The 22,988-nt window shown below is 33.0% G+C and overlaps 1 protein-coding gene and 1 long non-coding RNA gene across 2 annotated transcripts; both read left to right on the top strand.

The window, feature by feature from the left end:
- Window positions 1-851: 851 nt before the first annotated feature.
- On the top strand, window positions 852-22,005 carry LOC125683273 (uncharacterized). The gene is made up of 18 exons (XM_056144588.1): window positions 852-960; window positions 1,091-1,135; window positions 9,054-9,154; window positions 9,348-9,636; window positions 11,012-11,043; window positions 11,195-11,251; window positions 11,562-11,618; window positions 12,416-12,469; window positions 13,602-13,655; window positions 13,861-13,908; window positions 14,014-14,064; window positions 14,468-14,518; window positions 15,272-15,349; window positions 17,091-17,123; window positions 17,475-17,504; window positions 18,532-18,651; window positions 20,810-20,982; window positions 21,239-22,005. The coding sequence occupies exons 1-17, from the start codon at window positions 852-854 to the stop codon at window positions 20,921-20,923; spliced, it is 1,323 nt and encodes a 440-aa protein (XP_056000563.1). The 3' UTR covers window positions 20,924-20,982; window positions 21,239-22,005.
- Window positions 1,753-5,698, top strand: LOC125682789 (uncharacterized). The gene is made up of 3 exons (XR_007372659.2): window positions 1,753-2,111; window positions 2,993-3,059; window positions 5,325-5,698. It is a non-coding gene; the product is annotated as an uncharacterized LOC125682789 (long non-coding RNA).
- Window positions 22,006-22,988: the final 983 nt, after the last annotated feature.

Genomic DNA, 22,988 nt, shown 5'->3' on the forward strand with positions numbered 1-22,988 from the left:
CGTGTATTATTATCCATGTAGATCTATAGCATTTTTCTGCCCCCCCCCCTTTTTTTTTTATCTTGGGCACGATGTATATATTTACACAACCAGCATGCAGTAATTTTTCTTGGCTATTTGCACATTAACCGTCTGTCATTTAACTTTCCTTGACCATTTCCATTACTGTGATTGACTGAATTTGACATAGATAACTTACTAGACATATATCTGTATGTGCGTGTTTTAATAATGAAAGGTGAAGGTAACGAACAGTGATCAATCTCATAACTCCTATAAGCAATACAAAATAGAGGGTTGGTCAAACACGGACCCCCGGACACACCAGAGGTGGGATCAGGTGCCTAGGAGGAGTAACCAATTGAATTTGTTTTCATGGATTGAAATTTATATATATAAAATGCTTGGCGTTTGTTAAAAAAATTATTTATTTTCCATCCACTATCTGAGAAATGTTTGTTTAGATTGCATGATGTGTTTGAAGGCATACAACTTAAGAAATCACTTTTTAAAATTTTTGGAGGCCACATTAGTCCATGATTCTGTATGAAAATCCCACAGATATGCTTGCAGCATGGCAAGGTAGATACGGCTATGCAGGTTTAGGACACGATATGGTGGTACTTTATATAGCCTACAGAAACTAATTTGCAGGACGGTCCTATATATAGCCTACATAAACTAAGCTGTATGGTGTCTTGTACATAGCCAATGTCTATTTACTCACTAATGGACTACTCGTGGCCATTAAGAAAATGTTTGTAAGTGTATGGACTTTTAAAATTTGAAACTGTATTATTTGCCTGTATAAGAAGATGCAAGTATTGTGTATGTAATATATTTCTTTGCAGATGTTTTGTATGGAATGTGGTTCGAAGCTTGACGCAAAGTCAAAATTTTGTGCTAATTGTGGTACAAAATGTACCAAGGTACCTTTGGCCTCTGAAGAAACAGATCCTGGTTAGTACTTACTATCATGGTTTTACAGAAAAAGAAACAATAAATTATATAACATCCATCCTTGACAATGAAAGTATTGAACATAAATTGCAAAAAGAAGGTTTAAGTGTGTTATGAAATGAATTTCCAGGTACTGAAGTTCTCGCATGTGATGTTGAGGAAACTTTGTCCCAAGGTAATAAATGGTAAAATTGACTAGTGAATAATATTTAAGACTGATTCTATGTAACTATCAAAATTCAGTGGCCACGGTATGTCACATATTTTTATGAAACTTTGTGTGTAACAATATTATGATAGATATAAAACAAAAAGGACATGCAAAGGTTTGACTTAGCAACGGTTGCCATGGAAACCGATCCTCTAACAACAGCTGGACAAGAAATGCACATGTATGTTATATTTTGAATAATCAAAAATTAAATGCTATTGTTTATAAAAACAACAATTGTAAAAATTATTTTGAGCTAGGTTCTAGCTTTTAGAAATTTTTTTGTATTTATTTAATCCTTGAAAGCAATAGAAATAATTATTTTTATGATGTATAAGGGTTTGATATATGTAATTTTTAGAGAGGGATAAAATATATTTGCCCAGTCATTTGGTGTAAACTCACATGCTAGTAAAATGTATTGAATCTTACTTTTAAAAAGTACAGAAACACATTTGTGGAGAAACCAAAGGTAAACACATAAACCAGTAGTTTCCTCTGGTGCACAAACCAAAATACATCAGAAAGAGTTATTGCCCTTTGTAACACTCTCTTGTATTGGAGATATGAACAGCCTTCATTTGTTTTCAGTATGGCAGGAGGTGGAAATTGAGTTTTTAATCAATTTATTCTTCAGAAGTTTATCAATATCAGATGCTCTTTATTCACTTAATTCACTACCACGATCTTTATCTTCAATTGTGCTAAAGGATCCCGGTTTATTTCATGGAATACAAATCCGTTTGATCTTTGCTATAGTCACCGGACTCTAGCATCCAATCGTCTACGTATTCGTAGAAAAAGTAAATGTTGTGGAATTTAACGCTTCATTGCATCACATCCGACTAAAAAAATGACCAGGGAAACAGAAGGCTGACAGACATATTCATAGAAAATATGAAAAAGGCCTGCCTGTTGCCGTGTTGGAACATGTATTGACGTAAGTATTCTATTTGATTTAGAATCCAAATTCTAAAGTAAAGGCTGAATAAAATGTATCAGAAAATTTGGCTTTTAGTAAACATATGAGAACCCCAATTTATTTTATACTGCCAGCCAGGCTAATCAGCTATAGTGGTATACATGTAGACTGAACATTGTAAGTGGTCTTGTCATTTACTTCATGGGTGTACAATATAGAATACTAGTTAAGTATGTCCCCAACCTAACATTCACTCAGGGAGTTTCCTATCACATTTACAAAGAGTTCAGGATCTGTAAAAATTGGGGAATACTTATAAAATCATGTTTCATGTGGAAATTTTCAAAAGGACTAGGCTTAATTTATGTAATCCTAAGTGATGACTCTCTCTCTCTCTCTCTCTCTCTCTCTCTCTCTCTCTCTCTCTCTCTGACTGTCAAGTTTACAATAAAAACAAACATGTGAATGCCTGTGTGCATTCTAGATAAAGATTGTTAAAATCATATATATTGGTGAGCCAGGCTACTTTCAAGTTTGTTTACCTGTGATAACCCCCACTAATATGTGATGGTTCTAATCTACAGAAGAAATCACACAAATACTATTATGATTTAAAGTTTTCTCATCTCTGTAATTATGAACTTTAGGACACTTGATTTGGAAAAATTAAATGATGAAAAATTTATGATTTTGATTTTTGAATTGGGTCCTGTAACTGGGCCCTCAAATTTTAATACATGTAGGTCCTGTCAACTGAAGTAAATCAAAAAATATTAAATGTAAATTGTAAATATTCAAATACTTTTGAATTCTTACTTTTTCATTCAATAATCCCATATTTTGGCCAAAGTACATGACCACTATTTTATGTAATTAATGTGTGCTTTTCTGTGTTTCAGCTGTATGAGCATCATACTGTGCAAATCACCTAAAGATGGAGTTGACCAAGTTGCTGACTTTGAGGAGGTAAATATTCAGCATTAATATATACACATTGAATACATAATTTGAAATTCAAATTTGAATCCCAGTATTATAAATCCTAAAACAAATTAATAGATGTGGGGAATGTGGTACATTGGGTTTAATTTCTTGGTTATAGAGCCTGCATGGAAACTGAATTCTTTAGAATAATCACAGGAGACCATCCATTTTTTATGCGACATGATGACTTGAAACGTTTTCATCACAACTTCCTAAAAAAATTTATTACTTCACTTAATTAGCATACTCAAAAAGACTAGTTGTTTTGTTGTCAATGACGCACATATATATGTATTTGTAAAAATGATTAATTCTAATTAGGTCAATGTTGAGAATCACTCAAGTGACCTACATGTTGCTATTTGTGTGCGTCAGTCATCATAAGACGTTAATTGAACATTAATATTTTTTCTTGATAACCACCCTTCCAATTCTTTTCAAATTTCTTTTAAGCATCTTTGGGACAAAGGGAATTAACATAGATTGTAAATCTAAGGACTCTGGATTGACGGTACTTTTGAAAATGCTCTATACCAAAATTGAGAATTTTGTTTTAGAACCAGGGTTTGATTTCTTCAATTTTATGGAGAAAACTTTTTCAGATATACACTTCGTTAAATTGTAGAGTTGGGGAAAGGGGGGGGGGGGTTACAAGTGTATTTGACATTTATTTGTGTCCAAATTATGCAATTAATACTGAGGATTTCAGTAGTAGTCTGTTTTTAAAACAACAGACACCTAGAATTAAGAGCACAATGAAAGCATACATGTGATTTATAAGGAAGGGGGGGGGGGGGGGTGACTTCATAATAATGCCTGAAAATTCTTAAAAAGTAAATTTTAACAAAAATTTTACACTAGAGATGCCAATTCAAGATAATTAACATGCTTTGTTTATTGGCATCTGGTGTACATTTAGCAACAATAGTGTTGTTCATTGTGAAACGATAAATTGATAATGTACATGTATGCGTTGGTTGTACATGTATGTGTTTTAGGCATATCTTATTGCATGTTTTGTTGTGTTTGGTTGTCGAAAATATTGATAGAAATTAATAATGAAGAATTGCTGATATACTAAGGACATCATGATTCTGATCTAAAGAAATTGAGGACTAGTTAATATATACATACTTTGTTACATCATGACCATACATTGCTTGCAAGAAAAACACACATGGGTCACATACATGTAATCAGTGACTAAGACATTTTGTTCAGTTATACTGTTTTCAAGTCATTACACTTAATTCTTAGAAAAATTGCTTAACTGGCAATTGATTGCAATCAGAAATTGCAAATTTTCTATTTATTCCTTACTTGACACCATCGAATGACAGTAATGTGATGCGCGCTCCCTGTAATCAGGGGGAAATAACTCGTATAGCATTGTGAAAAATGTAGCTCATTGATTATTCATATACGTTTGAAATATTTTATGGTTATACAAGATTTTTTACAATAACTATTGAAAAAGACTCGAACACAATTTATGTTCATGTTATGCATACATCTTATTAAATCATTGACTCCGCAAAATATTATGACATCACAGGAGGGTGGGACTACCTTAAATAAAGCTGAATGCTTATGAAGGAAAAACAGAAAGGGGTACCAAAATTGCGAATTTCGAAAACACAGGGTTGTGAATGTGGGTCCAAAAGAGTCATATAGTGTATAACATGGATTTTGTAGCCCTTAGAGCTATAGTGATACTTTGAATTTTTTTAAATTTGATTAATACTCATGTAACCAATAAGGTTTGTGGACATCTTGTTAATTTATGAGTATTAACACTATTAATAGCTCTTCAATACAGCATAAACACATTTATACAAACTGTATCAAAACATAACATCCTTTAGGCCAATTCAACTTAATTAATTAGTAAGATTATCATCCTGGGTCACCAAAAAGTATGGGGCAGACTGTGGGAAGATTTTGTTTTTTAATTTTTACTTTCTGAGAAATATATTGATGACAAACGAGTTTTTGTCAACAGAAGTGCATAATTTAATGCCAGATATATAAATCTATGTTATTTCACAGATGATTTTTGAGGGGCGGGTGGGCGGGCATGATAATCTATCAACTAAGTAATTAATTAAGTGGTAAAATTACTATTCTAGCATCATGAATGATCTTGTACATGTAAATTTAGTTTAATCAAATTGAATTAGGTGTGTACTGTATGAAAATGTGAAAAATAAGATGAACTTTTCAATATTTGTTCAACACATTTTTTAGAACTTGAAGAGCAGAAGATGCATTCCATGACTCTTATGTGATATAGAAGACAAAGAAGAGCTCTTGAGAATGGGAAAAAAAACTGCGAGTTTTACAGTCAATGAACACACCTCACGACACAAGTCCATCCTGATTCAGTAAACTATTCTTCTAAGGAAACACCATGACTTAGTTAAGATCAAGTTTTGGTGTCAGAAGACTAATGTAACTAAAACATTGCAAAATTAACCTGCAAGTGTCTTATGTGAGCCTACTGAATAAGGATTCATTACTGAACAGTTGAAGGAAAATCACTATTATAATGATTTTTAAAAAAAGATGATTGTGTTGTTTGGATAACATTGTGATCCATGTTTGTTGAATAAACAACTTTGCAAAAATGAGTTGTTCTGTATTAATATTATAAATTTACTAATTACTGGTATGTCAACAAAGATTACAGTAACACTGAACACACTTCAATAAATTTTAAAGTTTCATGCAGTTTCTGCAGTAGAAAATGACACCTATTGATTTTCTGGTCCAAAGGTCACCAGGTGCAATACAATACTCTGTACAATTGATGTCTGACCAGTTTCTTCAGAACCCTTTGATTGATAGTGATATTTCATACAGGGGTTGGTCACTGATAGTATATGACCTCCATTGATTTTCAGGTCAAAAGATTAAAAATGGCAGGGGCCTCCGTGGTCGAGTGGTTGGAGCATAGCGTTCAAAATGACACGGCCTCAGTCGGCGCGGGTTCGAATCCCGCTCGCGCTGGTATTAAGTGAGAAAGTTTCCCAATTTACTTTCGGGAGGTCGGTGGTCTCTTCCCAGGTACATTGTATCTGGGTTCTCACTTTCACCAATAAACACTGGGCACCACCAGAAAACTGAAAAATTGTTGAGTGTGGCGGAAAATATCAATAAATCAAGTAATTAAAAATGACTAGGTGCAATGTAGCAAGTACTCTATGCAATGGTGTCCCCCCCAATATCTTGGGCCTGTTGTTCAATTATGATATTTCATATGTTGGTTGGTTATGAATAGTAGATGACCCTAATGATTTCCAGGTCAAAGGTCAACAAATACAAGGCAGTACAATGAACAATTTATTGGTATCTACCCAATATCTTGAGAAGACTTTTTATAGTTATTGATAATAGTTTACATGAAAATACAGTACATGTAATATAGCTCATTTATGGAAATGATTGCAAAATCTACTTGGTGTTTGGGGAGGGGGGGGGGGGGGGGGTCCTACTGGATTACAGTTTATGTTTACATGGGTTTTTTTTAATCACTCTAACTAATTTTTATTAATATGTTAAACTTCTCCATGTTTATTTTTGAAATATCAATTGCTCATATTGTTCATTTTAACTGAAAATGGTGTAGGTTGTATTATTTGTCATTAGTATGAATTTTTGGCAAAATGCCCAAATCTACAGTTTTCGTACTACAATAGATCAATTGTACTACATTTCACCATTAATCTTTTTATATAAATTAGGAGTCTTTGATATGGACACCCTTTGATGACAGTTGATTATGCTGTATGCATTTTCCAAATTGTCTAAATTCATCAACGAAATCCAACAAAAAATCCTGTTTTGGCAAAATGCCCAAATCTACAGTTTTCGTACTACAATAGATCTATTACACTACGTTTCACCATTAATCTTTTTATATATATTAAGAGTCTTTGATATGGACATCCTTTGATGACAGTTGATTATGATGTATGTATTTTCCAAATTATCTAAATTCATCAACGAAATCCAACAAAAAATCCCGTTTTGGCAAAATGCCCAAATCTACAGTTTTCATGCAACTACAGATCAATTGCACTACGTTTCACCATTAATCTTTTTATATATATTAAGAGTCTTTCATATGGACATCCTTTGATGGCAGTTGATTATGCTGTATGTATTTTCCAAATTATCTAAATTCACCAATGAAATCCAACAAAAAATCACTTTTTGGCAAAGTGCCAAATTATAATACATTGGTACAGCGGTCAGTAACACACTCTTTACCATAGGTGGATATAGATATCATAAATAAGGAGGGAATTTTATGGGGAATCGAGATTTATGGAGAAAATTAGTTGTCTTTTTCAATTTTTTATATACCACAAGCACAAAACATGGGCAAAACGGGCTGAATTTTGCAGTTCAATTAGCCCTCATAGACTGCTGTCGGTTTCCATGGCAACGGATGGTAGAAATTCGGTGGTGGGGTTGAAATTATGTAAGATGGTGCAAGTAAAGTTAATACTGTGAAAATCAAAGAAATCTGTGACATTGAGTGGCCAGACCTTATCTGATTTCTTTGATTTTTACATAGAATTGATCTTAAAAGGTGTAAGAGAAATTTCACAGAAATCTGAATGGATTAAATGTTCTATTGTTTGATGAATTTGTTTTTGGCATAGAAATAATGGAGAACCAAATTAACATAAACTTATTATTATAAGAGATATTTTTCATTATTTGAAGATATCAATTCAGTTATTGCACTCTTCAATTGAATTGATGCAAGCAATAATTGAATTGATGACAGTGATAATTGAAAGCACTAATTGATGTGTGGCATTGTGTGCATCAATTCAGTGGATGCATGCATCAATGTGAGGGAATTAGTGCATTTGAAGATAGTCGAATAATTTTATGATCTCTTTAATTTAATTGAAGATATCTTTAATTATTTGCAACGCTTTTGTATAAGAAATTAAAGCACACATCAGTTCAAGAGAGCAACAAGTCAGTCATTAAGAGATCATTAATCCAATTGTGGATATGTTGAATTGAAGATATCACTAACCATATAGTTGCTCTCATAAAAAGAATTATTGCATGCATCAATTGAATTAATGATATCATAATTCAATTTAAAAGATCAATAATGCAATTATTGCATGCATAAATTAATACGCAACTTCCGAGATATCAGCTCTTCTGTGAAAGAGGTACGTTAAGTGTTCTGTTGAACGCTTGAGTGGGTACAAGATATATACATATACTATAGATTAGCTATATAAATTCGGTTAAGTAATGAAAGTGTACATTTTGTTTATACCAACTGTTGGTATACATTAAACTGACCATATCAAGAATAATATTTGTTTGAATTAGGCCATTAAATTAAATATGAAAAAAAAAAATTATTTCCTTTTCTGTACAAGTGATATTTTAATCAAAGAAGAAAGTGATTATCGATTTTTGTTTGAACTATTTCATTATTGAAAACCAATAAACTTACTAATAGTGTGTGTCCCTGCAGTTAGGGTGGTTGCATGATGTCTGATAATCGGCCTTTAGTGATAAGCATTTGTACCCACCGCGTGTGGACAATAGTATGTTTTGCGTCTCACTGTGCATAAGAGTTCCACAAAGGGAAAGAACTATTGGGCAACTCGGAAATTACATATTAAATGCACACTACAAATGAAGAGAGTAATAATTCAATTATTGCTAGGATTAGTTGAATTGATGCGCACATCAATAGAATTATTGCTCTTTTCAATGTAATTGTAGAACACATCAATTAAATTTTTGATATCATCAATTCATTTATTAATAAAGAGAGCAACAATTCATGTATAACACTCATCAGTTCAGCTGAATAATTAATGCTATCAAAATATCATTACCTTCTTTACAGCCATTATCGGCATACAGTGTGCTGTAACTGAAATGTCAGAATTTGATATATATATATATATATATATTTGTTGATAGGTGCAAAAGAAAGCTTAGCAAAACTGAAGGAGAAGTATGGTTTTGGGCATGTTGGAAGAAAATCGAAACTGGGGTCCAAAAAGAGAAATTGTGAAATAAAAGTAAATAGATTTGATTTTCATTCTCTAACACTGTGCATGAGCAAGCCACATGTGTGACTAATTGTTGATATACATGTATTTGTAAATTATCAGTATTTTTCAATACCATTGTAAGAGATTGCGTTTTGCAGTGGAATGTCGATATTTCATGCATTAGTTATAGCAAACTACATACATTTCAACATTTGTTTAGGAATTGTTAATCCATGTTATGGATAAAAACAAGAAAGCTCTTAAAAGAGCTTTTCCCTGTGAAGAGGGTTTGACGGGATGTGTGAAGATCTCGACCAGTCCTGGGCACACTACTCGGGACTGGATGACATCCCTGAGAGAACATTTTAAAGGGAGTATAGAGTTTGTTCCCTATGTGATGGGGAGAAGTGGATTACAACGAATGAATGAGGATGCTACGTTATTGGAACTTGAGAGTATGAAGGTACCAAAGAAACCTTTGAAGGTGTATGCCATGGCCAAGGGAAAAGGTACCTCTCAGAAAGTTCTTTGTTTTTGGTCAAAATTCCATTAAACTCTTTATAATGACAGCATTAAATTTTTGTCAAATAATGGATTGTATCCACAAATACTTAGCAATGTATGGTTATTTGGTAACATGCATATTACTATAATTGGATTTGAAGGTTATAGCATGTACAGTGTTATTAATTTTCAGAGTAATATTTACTGTAAATGTTCAAGATGTTTATATATAAAGCTTTCTCCCTTATGACTTGTGGAATGATAGACTTATGGGTCAGAATGTTCATTTATAGTTCCTAGTCAAGAAATAAACAATAAATGAGGCCTCATTTTGTACAGGATATGTTTGCCTTAAATTTGTATGGAATTGTTATCATGACTTTGAAGAAATGTATATTCTGAGAATCAGAAAGACTTGGAAATACTGTGTATCGATAGCAAATGTAGGACATCAAATCATATGTGGATAGTTTTATCTTTTATTAGTTACACTCACACCTACATAATAAAATTAAGTGTTTTAATAATTTTGATACTTTTAGAAAGGCACGAAATAGTAGGAAAATTTAACAGACAGAAAATCCCAAAGGTTTATATTGTTGTTTTTTTTTTAAATGAAGTTTTATGTATGAATATTTTTTCCTTTGATTGTTGTTTTATTTCAATTTGGTGATTGACCTGTCTGTCAATCAACCATTTGCTTGTTCAATGGAAAACCACCATTGTCCAATACATATATTATTTTATTTCATACATGTCACTTCAGATATGGATATACCGGTAAAATGAAAACATATAATTCATCTACAAATTTTCGGAGTTCAAAGTTGTTATAAAGTTGTTGAAACTGAAGTATTTTCTTGTCAATTCTGGTGATGACAAATGCAAAAATTATGATATGATTTAATCGTCGCAATCAACGGGTCATTGTTTCATTCTATATCACGAACAATAGAATGAAACATTATATCCTGTGGTTTGCGACGATGGATTTTAATGTGATTTTGTGAAATTCCACTGTTAACAATTTTGAAATACATGTCATAGATTCTAAAACATTTAGGGAAACTGTGAGTGTTTCATTACTTGATGTTTTTTCCTTCTTTTTTAATTTTTTACTAACAACTTTTATTCACAGATCGAGACAAAAAATTTTCAGGCCAATTGATTTATACAGATACTTTTATTTTCTTCGAAGTCAAATCAAAATGAGAACCATATCTCATGTTACGATCATTTTCCAACAAAATACACTAAATATTCTTGTCAGATGTACAAAACTTTTTAAAACTGAATAAGAATTTAATCGAAGAAAAGATAATTCTGAGGTATATATGGAACTACAAATTGAGGAAGTTAATTTTGATTGGTCATTTACAGGTGTGATATACCTTGAAGATGACAGTAGTAATGTGATTCGTATTAGGCTTATATAAGATCAAAGCTATTATTATTTGTGCTTACAAGCCAAATTGAGAAACACAAACACACCTTGCTTAGGTACATATGTATTAATTCTTGAAGTGAAAATAACTGAACTTTGTGGAAATTTTCTATATTTAGTTTTTTGATGATGACCATGATGACTTGGAGTTACCGAGTTTAAAGGTATCCAAATCTGTAAGTATGCAGTTTCCTTGTAATCACAAAGTTACATGAACATGTATTTGTGGGACTTTCAAATTGTAATTGCATAGTATCATACAAGTCTATGAGTACATGCATTCTAATTATTATTTAATCAAAACCAAATACATATGAATAAAGATGTTAGTTTCAATTGGATCCTTTTAAAATATGTGGTCATTTGGAAAGGTGCAAAATTATTTTTTGTTTGAAACATAAAAAAATATGAATTACATGTATGTTTTATTTATTCTATTATTACAATGTTATTTTGAATGCAAGATTTTCTTCTTATGCATTACAGCTGCAGTCCTGTAGAACTGAGACAGAAGAAATGAAGGAATGTAGAGATGATGCAAATGTAGGTTAAATTTGATATGCTATTCAATTTTTCAATGCTTCCCTTTAATAGTTATAATCTGCCACTGCTTTACAATCAAAAGATATAATGTTGAATTGATGCCAATTGTTCCTTTCTGATAAGTTATGTGTTTGCAACAATTTCACATTGGTACAAATTATTTTTTAAAAAACCTCATATACCGACAGTGCTTGTAATACGCCAGTTTTGAGATAAGAGCTCTCCTGTGTAGGAGGTACATTTAGTAGAACTTTGAGGGCCTAAGTGGGACATAGTGAACCTACTGTCAGTGAGGAAGACAATAAAATGTATTAATAGCGGCTTCTCTTTAAATATATAAATGTTGGAAACACAAAATACTATTGAAAGAAATGTTTTACTAAAGCAGAAACATGAAAACAATGTCATATTTGAAAGTAATATCCAGGATATGATACCTACTACCAATAAAATTACGTGATACAATAAGAATTCCATGTATCTAATTACTCCCTGAATACTTATCACTTACTAATAGTTTGTTTATCATTTGAATTCGGGTGATTAAACAGCGTATGAGAGACTTAATGATTACATTCACTTATGCCGTGATGAATATTCGTCCCACTCCCGCATGTAAACAAGTTGTTTCATGCCTTACTATGTACGAGAGTTCTTCAAAGGGAAATAACTCGAGCGTATCTCGAAACCGGCGTATTATTCATAAGCTTTTATGGGTAGCAATGGTCGTAGCTTAAACACCTACAGGGATCAATGAATTTAAATTTAGGTTATTTGAAGTGTCAACTTATTTCTAGATGCCGGGACCATCAGGTTTTGGAAAGAAAAGCGGAAAAAGTGTTGAACAGAGTGTAAGTAAATCAAAATGAGCTTAGTGTTTTTGAATGTTTTTTCATCAGCAAACCAAACTTTTTAGCTCACCTGAACTGGAGGTTCAGTTATTGAGCTTTTCTGATCACCTGGTGTCCGTCCGTCATTTGTCTGTCCGTCTGTAAACTTTTCACATTTTAACTTCTTCTCAAGAACCATTGGGCCAATTTTAACCAAAATGGCACAAAGCATCATTGGGTAAAAGGGATTCTGAATTATTCAAATAAAGGCCCAGGGCCCCTTGCAAGAGGGGGGGGGGGGTAATCCAGAAAAATTAAAATAAGGTTGGGGTCATTGAAAAATCATTTCAAGAACCACTGGGTCAGAAGAGGTGAAATTTATAGGGAAGCTTCTAGAGGAAATGTATATTCTAAATTGTTCAAATCATGACCCCCAGGGTAAGGGTGGTGCCACAATAGGGGATCAAAGTTTTACATTGAAATATATAAAGAACATTTCTTAGAATTGTCTTCTCAAGAACCACTTGGCCAGAAGAGGTGAAACATATGTGGAAGCTTATTGAGAGAATGTAGATTCAGAATTGTTCAAATCATGATTCCCAGGGTAGGGTGGGGTTATAATAGGGGATCAAAATTTTGCATTGAATTACATAAGAAAAAATCTTTAAAAATCTTCTCAAGAACCAGTGGGCCAGAAGAGGTGAAAGTTATGTGAAAGCTTTCTTATGAAGTATAGATTCTAGATTGTTCAAATCATGACCCTAGGGGTTAGGTTGGGGCCACAATAGGGGATGAAGGTTTTGCACTGGAATATATAAGTACAATCTTCTTCTCAAAAACAGTCATATTTATATGGAAGCCTTCTCAGGAAGTGTAGATTATAAATTGTTCAAATTTGTTCAAATCATATGACATCCCCCCCCCCCCCCAATATATATTCAAGGTTTTATAGTGACTCGGATGAGTGTTTTGACCCATGTGCCTCTTGTTTCTTTTGTAATGCAGAAACAAGTTTTAAATTATGTACACTGTAGTACATTTACATATAGATACATGTACATTATACTTTTAAATACACTCTACTACTTATTATAGCCTGTGGTTTTTATGAATGGGTTCTATATGTACCTTAATTTTGTCAACACTGACACAGGCAAAGATGACTACAGCTACCAGTACCATGGATGTTACTTCTAATGTCAATTTAGTAAGTTATACTGTATTACAATTCTTAGTTAAATTTTTTATAGGCAGAATGTTTCCATATGAATGTATTTTTGTAGAAGGTAATTTCTATGATTTTCCAGCCAATATCTTTATTACCAAGTCATGAAAAATATACAAAGCATTTTGTACCAAAATATGAAATGTCATTTAAATTGAATTGTACCTGCATGTGCATTCATTTTCAGCCAATGTGTCCATTAAAGAGTTCCTCTGAGAGAGATGATGTGCAGACAGTAAGTTATTTTGGATTTAAACATTCTTTATCAAATGAAATTTTCTTTAGCATGGTTTGACAAATTAATTAGATAGTTTTACATGTTTGAAATGTTAAATTTTAGTCTCGCATGATCAAACGCCCTTTGGAGGAAGACACAGATGTGCCAGTCAAGGTAACCCAATGTTAAATTCTACCACAATTATAATTGTGTCTCCCCTTTATTATGTCTCCCTTTCAAAGGGGAGACATATTGTTTTTGTAATTTTTCTTCTTCTTCTTCTTCAACCAAATTTTGTCCAGGCCCTAACTAGAGAACCCTTTGACTTTTAAGACTTCAAACTTGGAACATAAGGAGATGGTATGGAGGAGGGGTGCCCGCCCCAAAACTTTTGACCTTGACCCACTTATAAAGTCATTTGTATGATCAATGAATTAATACTATTTTCCATAATTTGTTGAGGATTTAAATTCGTTGATTTGGGGGGGGGGGGGGGGGGGGGGGGGGGTGTCCTCAAAAAATGAGCGGCCATGAATTTAATGATTCCACAGTACATGTCTTTTTTTTCTCTATGCAGTCACCAAAAACAGACAAATCAAAGACCTGTAATGAAGATGAATCATTGAGGGTAAGTCATTAGATTGCACATTAATTTTGTTTTGATAAAAATATTGTATAAAATTACATTTTGTTAACGTTTCTTAATCATTGAAATGAAGAAGTTGAATAAGCTATGTACTTGTATATCATATTGAAATTTTAATGCATTAATAAAAGTAAAAAATAAAAAAAATTCAATGAAAACTGAACACGACTCTTAAAAGGCTTGTCCCCATATTTATCTTTGCTCCCCCTTTTCTTCAGCGCCTATTATAAGCCCCTAAATTCTTCATGGTTCCAAGTATTTCAGTATATGGTTATGACCTGTGTGGACGTACATCTTACATAGCCATTGTTACTCAGTTGCAATAAATTATCAAATGTGTGCGACTATACCACTTCAGGAGAAAAAGTAACAGCAATAGCACAGGTCAATGCAATACAAACAAACACAAAATGCACGTAACATAGCGAAATAAAATGTAAACATTATAGACATAATGTAAGAAATACTACATGTCAACCAGGAGTTCCAGGTGTGCAATCAGGTAAAACAAATGAGAAAGGTATAATTATATACCCTTGTGGTGATATTGGAGATAGGGAAACTAATATGGCATATAGCTATTTACAAGTCGTATTCAGCTTTAAGGTATCATACAATAATGAATATACATGTATAGTTTTTAATGTTCTTTTTGATAACACTTGTAAATTTCAGAATTATGCATTGTGTTAACTAATCTTTGTACATACTGTTTTATTAATTTTTTTCTTTTAGATTTCTGATGATTTTGAGCTTCCTGACATTGAGGTATACCCAACACCTTCAGAAATTACAGATGCCAAGGCTAACTCTGTATGTGAATGACATTGTATATTTTTGTGGATAACTATAAGTATTTACATTTAGTTATAAGCCATCAGATTGCACCCAGTGATTTACTCTTTGTGTAAGACATTATAGGGTTGATGATTTAATGGATGGCTTCCTGTGAAATTATTGTTGAATCTGCACTATCTCAGTTTTTGTGAATTTCATGGGTACCCCTCCTTAAAGAATTATTAAATTTGATCTTTATTTATTTTCATAAAATTAAATCATGAAATTACACACTGAAGAACCTTTTAAAGAAATGGCAATCCAGGAAATTATAATTTCATAAGAATCCTAAGATTCCACTGTATCCTGGACTGTAACAATTGTAATTGACTATATATATATATATATATATATATATATGCGCCATAACAAGTACATTGTACAATGTAAAACTTGTTACACTCTGAAGAGCCGAACTACACGGCAAAAGCGCTAAGTGTAATTAATTAAATGTGGATCATGTGTACTTAGTCATCATTGATGGGACATTGATCATGTATATGTTACCTCTTAATGGGCAGACCATGTGAGGGACATTGTTTGCCATACCCATATTCATCTACCTTGAAATTCTTAACCATAAACTTACTTTTCCTGTTTTAAGCTTTCAAAGGAGGACAGAATTGAGGATTCGCCAGTAAGTTATCTATGTCTGTATGTGGTATGTTATATAAGTAATATAACTAAATAGTGCTTGGGACTTCCAAATCACTTACATTGTAGACATATATATATTTGGTATTCAAGGTATCAGTGTTCAAGATACTGAAGTTCATATGTATTTACAGTGCATTATAAGTTATGAAAAATAAAATCATTTAATTTGCAGAGCCCAATGATCAGGACATTGTATACTGACTTGTACTATGGAAAAGATAACGTGTTCATCATAGTTTAATGAAAATAATTTTCTTTGTCTAAGTCTTGTAGTCTGACTGTCTGTCATTCAGTTTGTGTCAGTGTGTGTAACACTTTAGTTTTCACACTTTATTTCAGAAAATCATAAGTTGCATGATATGGTTTCTGTATAATAACTTTAGTTCTTTTGCAATGACAATTTATATCATAACTCCTTCTTACTTAAAATGAACCATATTGATAACATTTTTAAATTCTTCTTGATAACTACTAGTCCAATTCTTTTATACTTGGCATGAATCATCTTTGGGACAAGGGGGACATAAATTATAAATTTCAGGACTCCAGCACCCCTGAGGCTCTAGGGGCGGGGCCAAAATTGACCAATTTTCAAAAATCTTCTCTACAACCGCACATGTGTAAGAAAAACTAAATGCCTAGTGATGTAGAGCAGGAAAGCCTCCACCAAAATTGTAAATTTCATTATTCCCGGGGTAGGGGTTTTGACCTCTGGGTGGGGCCAAACTTACTATATAGTGTTTATATGTAAAACACTTAAATAACATCTTCTTTAGTGTTATTGATACTAAATTAGAATTAAATGGATAATTAGAAAGAGCAGGTAAGGATGAAAAAAGAAATTGTATTTTTTTTTAATCTTAGTGTTTATACTATTGCTGAACATTAGAATTTAGCTTAGATATTCAGAACAGTAAAAAAAAAATTTGTAGGTTTCATAGCCCTTTGGAGTAGTGATACTTTTTCACTAGTAATCATGTGACCGATGAGGCCTGTGGGCCTCTTGTTCTGAATTTCCTGAAATAACTTATCAAATATAAGACAATTTTTTCATTTACAGATCATAGACCTGGAGGTAAAAGAGTTCTTTGATGTAAGTACTTGGTACAACAGTGATTATAAATGATCAGTAAATTAAATTATGGGAATGAAGGCCAAAGAAAATGTTCATGTGTTACAACACTGTAAATCCTATGAACTTCATAAAGCAAACTTCTTTACTATATATTCATTTTTAAATTTATGCATATTTTTATGTATTTTCCTGTCCAATCAATATTGAAATAAATATCAAAGTAAAGTTCAACAGAAATCTTAGATACTGTACTTTGTTTTGTGGGGAAAAAAGTGTTGTGTTGTTGTGGCTGTTTTTATTCCATTTGTTTCTTGATTTTACATATTCTAAGAATTCAGATTATTTTCAATTGATAAAAATCTTTTCCAGCTCATGGAAATGAAGATAAAGAGAAGAAAGGTTTGTAAATGCGTGGACTTTTCTCCATGTTTCATCCATCTCAAACAGTAATATATATAAAAAAGACATAAAAATTACAATTTAATAGGTACATCTTCAGTAACAGAACTTTTATAGAACCAACTTGTGTGTATCTGGATTTCTTAACGTGGTGGACTTTCATGTTGAAAATTGATAGAAAATTGTTTTATATACCTTCTTGAGGTCACCTGGGTCTAATACGCAATTTCCGAGTTGCCCAATAGTTCGTTCCCTTTGTGGAACTCTTACACACAGTGAGACACAAAACATACTTTCATGCACACGTGGTGGGTACAAATGCTCATCACTGCCTTCATATATTGCCTAAAGGCCGATTATCAGACATCATGCAACCACACAGACTGCAGGAACACACAATATTAGTAAGTTTATTCAATAATAAAAAAGCTAAAAAAAATAAAAAATCGATAATCTCATTTTTCTTTGATTAAAGTATATCACTCTTGCAGTTGAGGAAATAAAAATTATTTCAAATTTTGATTTCATGGCCTAATTCAACAAATATTATTCTTGACATGGTCAGTTTAATGTATACCAACGGCTGATATGAACAAAATTTATGGTTTCATAAATTTTATCCTTATTTACAGTGCTAATCTATAATATATGTGTACATCTTGTACCCACCTAGTGTTCAACAGAATACTAAACGTACCTCCATCACAGAAGAGCTGATATCTTGGAAGTTGCGTATTCTAATGATAATGTTCATGAACAATTGAATAATATTAGCATATTTTTGACAATACACGTGTGAGGTTTATTTGTGCTTTTCATTATAATAACAGTTCATTAAAGCTTCTTAAACTAAGAAGTGCATACATGATTCATGAATCTTATTGATAGTTATGCTTCTCAAAGAGCTAAAGCCATGAAAGTCCAGACAGGCCATGTCACAGACTTTTCTGAATAATTCACAAAATATTGTGCAGTTTTAGTTTTAAAAATTTATGTTGAATTAATTATGTATCAATTGTTTTTGCAGATGGCAGAAGACACTGTCATAGCATTTCCCGATAAGGAGCGAAAAGTTATAACAATAATATACGAAGACCATGGGGGGATGTCCTTTACAAGACCATTCTGTAAAGATGACACTCTGCAGGTAACATTATTCTACTTCCTATTTTATTGTTTCACCCACGTCAAAGACTCAATTTACAAATGTAGTCATTGTAGCTCACCTGAGCTAAAGGCTCAAGTGTGGTTTTCTGATCCAAATTTGTCCGTTGTCTGTCGTTGGCATCGTCATTGTTAACTTTTTACACATTTTCATCTTTTTCTCCAAAACCACTGGGCCAATCTCAACCAAACTTGTTACAGAGTATTCTGGGGTGAAGGATTAAATTTTGTTCAAATGAAGTTTGTTCCTCTTTCGAGGGGAAATAACTGATAATTTTTGAAAATTTTGTGGCATCCTTTAAAAATCTTCTCAAGAACCACTGGGCCAGAAAATATGAAACTTATGAAAGCTTCATAACATACTGTATATTCAAATCATGACCCTCAGGGATAGGGTAGGGCCACAACAGGGGATCAGAGTTTTATATTTGAATATAGAGGAAGTATCTTTAAAAATCTTCTCAAGAAGAGCAAAGTCATCATTAGTCATATTTATACATAAGCATGCTCAGGCATTGTAGATTCAAGTTTGCTCAAATCATGACCCCCGGGGGAAGAACGGGCCATTATAGAAGATCAATGTTTTAAATTGAAATATATAGTTTAAAAAAAAAAAAAAATCTTTTTACCGGGTATGCTATATTTAGTCAGAGAAATATGGAAATATCCTTAGTTAGTGTAGATTCAAGTTTGTTCAAGTCATACCCCCCTGGGTGGTAGGTTGGAAACACTAACATGTATACATTTAAACTTTTCAATTCTGAACTGATTTCTGCTTTTCTGTAGCCAAAGTGCTCCGGTGAGTGATGTGGCCCATAGACCTCTTGTTTATTTATTAGTGCCCTGTGCCCATCTTTTTCTCTGTTGTTTGGAGTTTGTTGGGTGTTGTCTGTAAACTTTCCACTTATATTTATTCCTATTCTCCAGAACTATTTGAGTCAATTTCAACCAAACTTGCCAGAAAGCATCCTTGGGTCAAGTTGATAGAAGTTTGTTCAAATGGAGAGCCACACTCTCTTTCAAGGGGAGATAATTAAGACGTTTTGAAAATTTAATGGCATCATTTAAAAATCATCTACTAGGCCAAAAAAGAGAAAACTTATATGAAGGCTTCATTGATTGTGTAAATCAAGTTTGTTTAAATCGTGACAACACCAACCCCCTCCCTCGAAATAGGGTTGGGCCATAATATGCAATCAAATTTTTACATAGGAATTTATCCTCTGTTGAACAGATAGGGAGAAACTGTGATGATGTAGAACTTCAGGGCCATTGTGATTTAGTTGAGCATTACAAATAATTACCAGAGAAGAAATAAGGAAAAAGAGAATAGTAATAATAACAAGAAATGGAGTAAAAACAATATAAAACTATAAAATCTATTCCTGACTATTTCTAGGAAAAAACAAATGCATAGTTGAAAACATTTAAACCCTCTACCAAAGTCATGAAATTCATGACAAAATATTTCAGTGCAAATTGAAGAGATGTATTGTATGTTTAGGAAAAGGAAAGTGTCCCCTTAAAATGTGACATCTTTGGCAAAAATTAAGGGCTATTTCACATTCTGGTGATGGTAAAGATTTACATATAGGCCTCTTGTCAGCAATATTTATTATCATATTTTTTATACCCCCCGCAACAAGTTGTGGGGGGGGGGGGGGGGGGGGGGGGGGTATACTGGAATCGGGTTGTCCGTCCGTCTGTAGACGCAATGGTTTCCGGGCTCTAAAGCCTTATCCTTTCCACCTACCGTCACCATATCATACATATGGACTACCCATGGGATGAAGATGTTCCCTATCGATTTTGGGGTCCAAAGGTCAAGTGCACTGGACATTGAAGTAGCATTCTGGTTTCTGGGCTCTAAAGCGTTATCCTTTCCACCTACCGTCACCATATCATACATATGGACTACCCATGGGATGAAGATGTTCCCTATCGATTTTGGGGTCAAAAGGTCAAAGGTCACGCACACTGGACATCGAAGTAGCAATATGGTTCGGTTTGTCATGCCATTTGTTTTTTACACTCAGAAAAGAGGTAGTTTATACCTATTACCAACACCCTTTGGGAGATTGGGGTAAGCGGGGGGTATTCTTAGTGAGCATTGCTCACAGTACCTCTTGTTTTCCTTTCAGAGTATTTTCACATACGTTTGTAAAGAAGTGGAGGCTGAAATTCTGCCTCCAGTATTTCATCTGGAATGCATGGCGCCATTAAAATGCCCTACTGCAAACACTGTTGGGAGCTAGACGCTAGCCACAGTTTACCAATTTCATCACTTCCAGATGCACTGATTATAAAGGAAGGGGCAAGTACATATATAACAAGTTTTATCATTCTGAAAGAAATTTGCAACATTACTGATACTTGTATCTGTATTTCTTATCAGGGTAAACTTTTGGAATCATACTTCTATAATTAAAAATTCATTGCAAGTTATAATGAAGACACTTTAAAACATTGTTTTCCTTATGTACATTTATACATTTACATGTAGTATTGTACTGCTGAATATAAGATTGTGCATAACCCAGAAGGCAGCTCTAGAAAAGAATACATTTCAGAACTTCGTAATGGATGACACCATTACAAACTATGGGAATGTATTACTTTGAAGTTACGAATGCTCATTGTCATCCACTGTCTGTTGTTTTATTCAATTGACACCTTATACTCCACTCATCATGCAGATGGGTCATATTCTGTAGATACATTAATGTTTGCATTTTACTACATGCAATGAACTATTGAACTGATTGAACAAAAAATATTGACATTTACATGTATTGTATGACTAGCAAGATTTGAATTTACATGTATATCTATGTATTCTTTTGTTCATCATTAAATGCATATTGTTCCAATTGCATATTTTAATTATACCAATTATCAATTAATACAGTATGATGTACATTAAAAGAGTTGTACATGTATGTAAAATGCAATGCAAGTCATTGATAAAATTTCTTCTTGCTATTGCTCATAGAGTGGATTATTTTTTCAAGGAAAAAAACATTGTTCATGGGTATTTGATTTTGGGTTTGACGAAATGTTATAAAGCAGTTATGTATATTAAATTTTACATTTCATGGTGGACATGAATTCATGGATTCCTAAGTCATACCTCAAAAACAATGATAATTAACCCACACACACCACACACACACACAAATTGGTGATTTCACAGTAGTTTAGTAAGTTCAAGGAAATTTCTACGTATATCATAGAAATTATAATATTTTGATTATCTAACCCAGTCTTCCTTTCTCCAAATCCATTTTTTACATTAAATAATACACGTTAAACAATATTCAATCAATCACAGACATGATTTTTAGCTCTACTGGTCAGAGGCCAGAAGAGCTCATACCACAGTTAGGTGTCCATTTGTCAGTAAACAATTTTTCAGTATGCTACTCCTCCAAGTTTTAATGATTCAATTTCACTAATAATTGTCTCCCCTTCCAAGAATGGGGACATATTGTTTCAGTGTGAATTCTTCTTCCGCCTCTCGTACAAAGTTTGTCTGGGCCATAACTTTTTTGTCTTTTGACATAAGCCTTTGGTATTTAGTATGTGGGTATACCATGATAAGACAGTGTGTCATGTACCATTGTTGCTGACCCTTGACCTTTTATTTAAAGATCAAATAGTAGAATTTTTGTGTGGACCATAATTTTTGTCTTTTGACATTGGGGCCCTTGATATTTGGTATGTAGGCAAGTTTAATTTACTCTCATATGGCCTCTCTCTCGCCTCTGGTTGGCACAGGTTTAAATCTCGCTTGCACTAGTAAGTGAGAAAGTTTCCCAGTTTACTTTCGGAAGGTTGGTGGTCTCTTACCAGGTACATTGTATCTGGGTTCTCTCTTGCACCAATAAAAACTGGGCGCCACCATATAACTGAAAAATTGTTGAGTGTGGCGAAAAACCACAAAAATCAATCAACTATCATGTTTACTACACTGTTCCTTGTTAGAAGCTCATAAATACATTTAGGCAAATAATATGTACCGCAAGTCTTAATTTTCCACTTTTAAGATCAAGATGATCCTAAAAAACGTTTTTTGAACACATAGACATAAAACGGATGTCTATGTTGAAAACTATGGAAAACTGAAGGGGCCAGACACCAGTTTTAATATGATTCTTCCTAGTTTGTATACAAGTTCACATATAATTTCAAGAAATGTCATTGCCACGGTCATTTAAACAATAAAATGCTTTCATTGTTGTTTCATGGGTGATGAAAGTAGGTAACATAGCAGAAAAAAATGCATAACCTCTAAACTAGTCATCTGCCTATACTTGTTTT

Source organism: Ostrea edulis, chromosome 1 (genome assembly GCF_947568905.1).
Source record: "Ostrea edulis chromosome 1, xbOstEdul1.1, whole genome shotgun sequence".
Classification (NCBI taxonomy): Eukaryota; Metazoa; Mollusca; class Bivalvia; order Ostreida; family Ostreidae; genus Ostrea; species Ostrea edulis.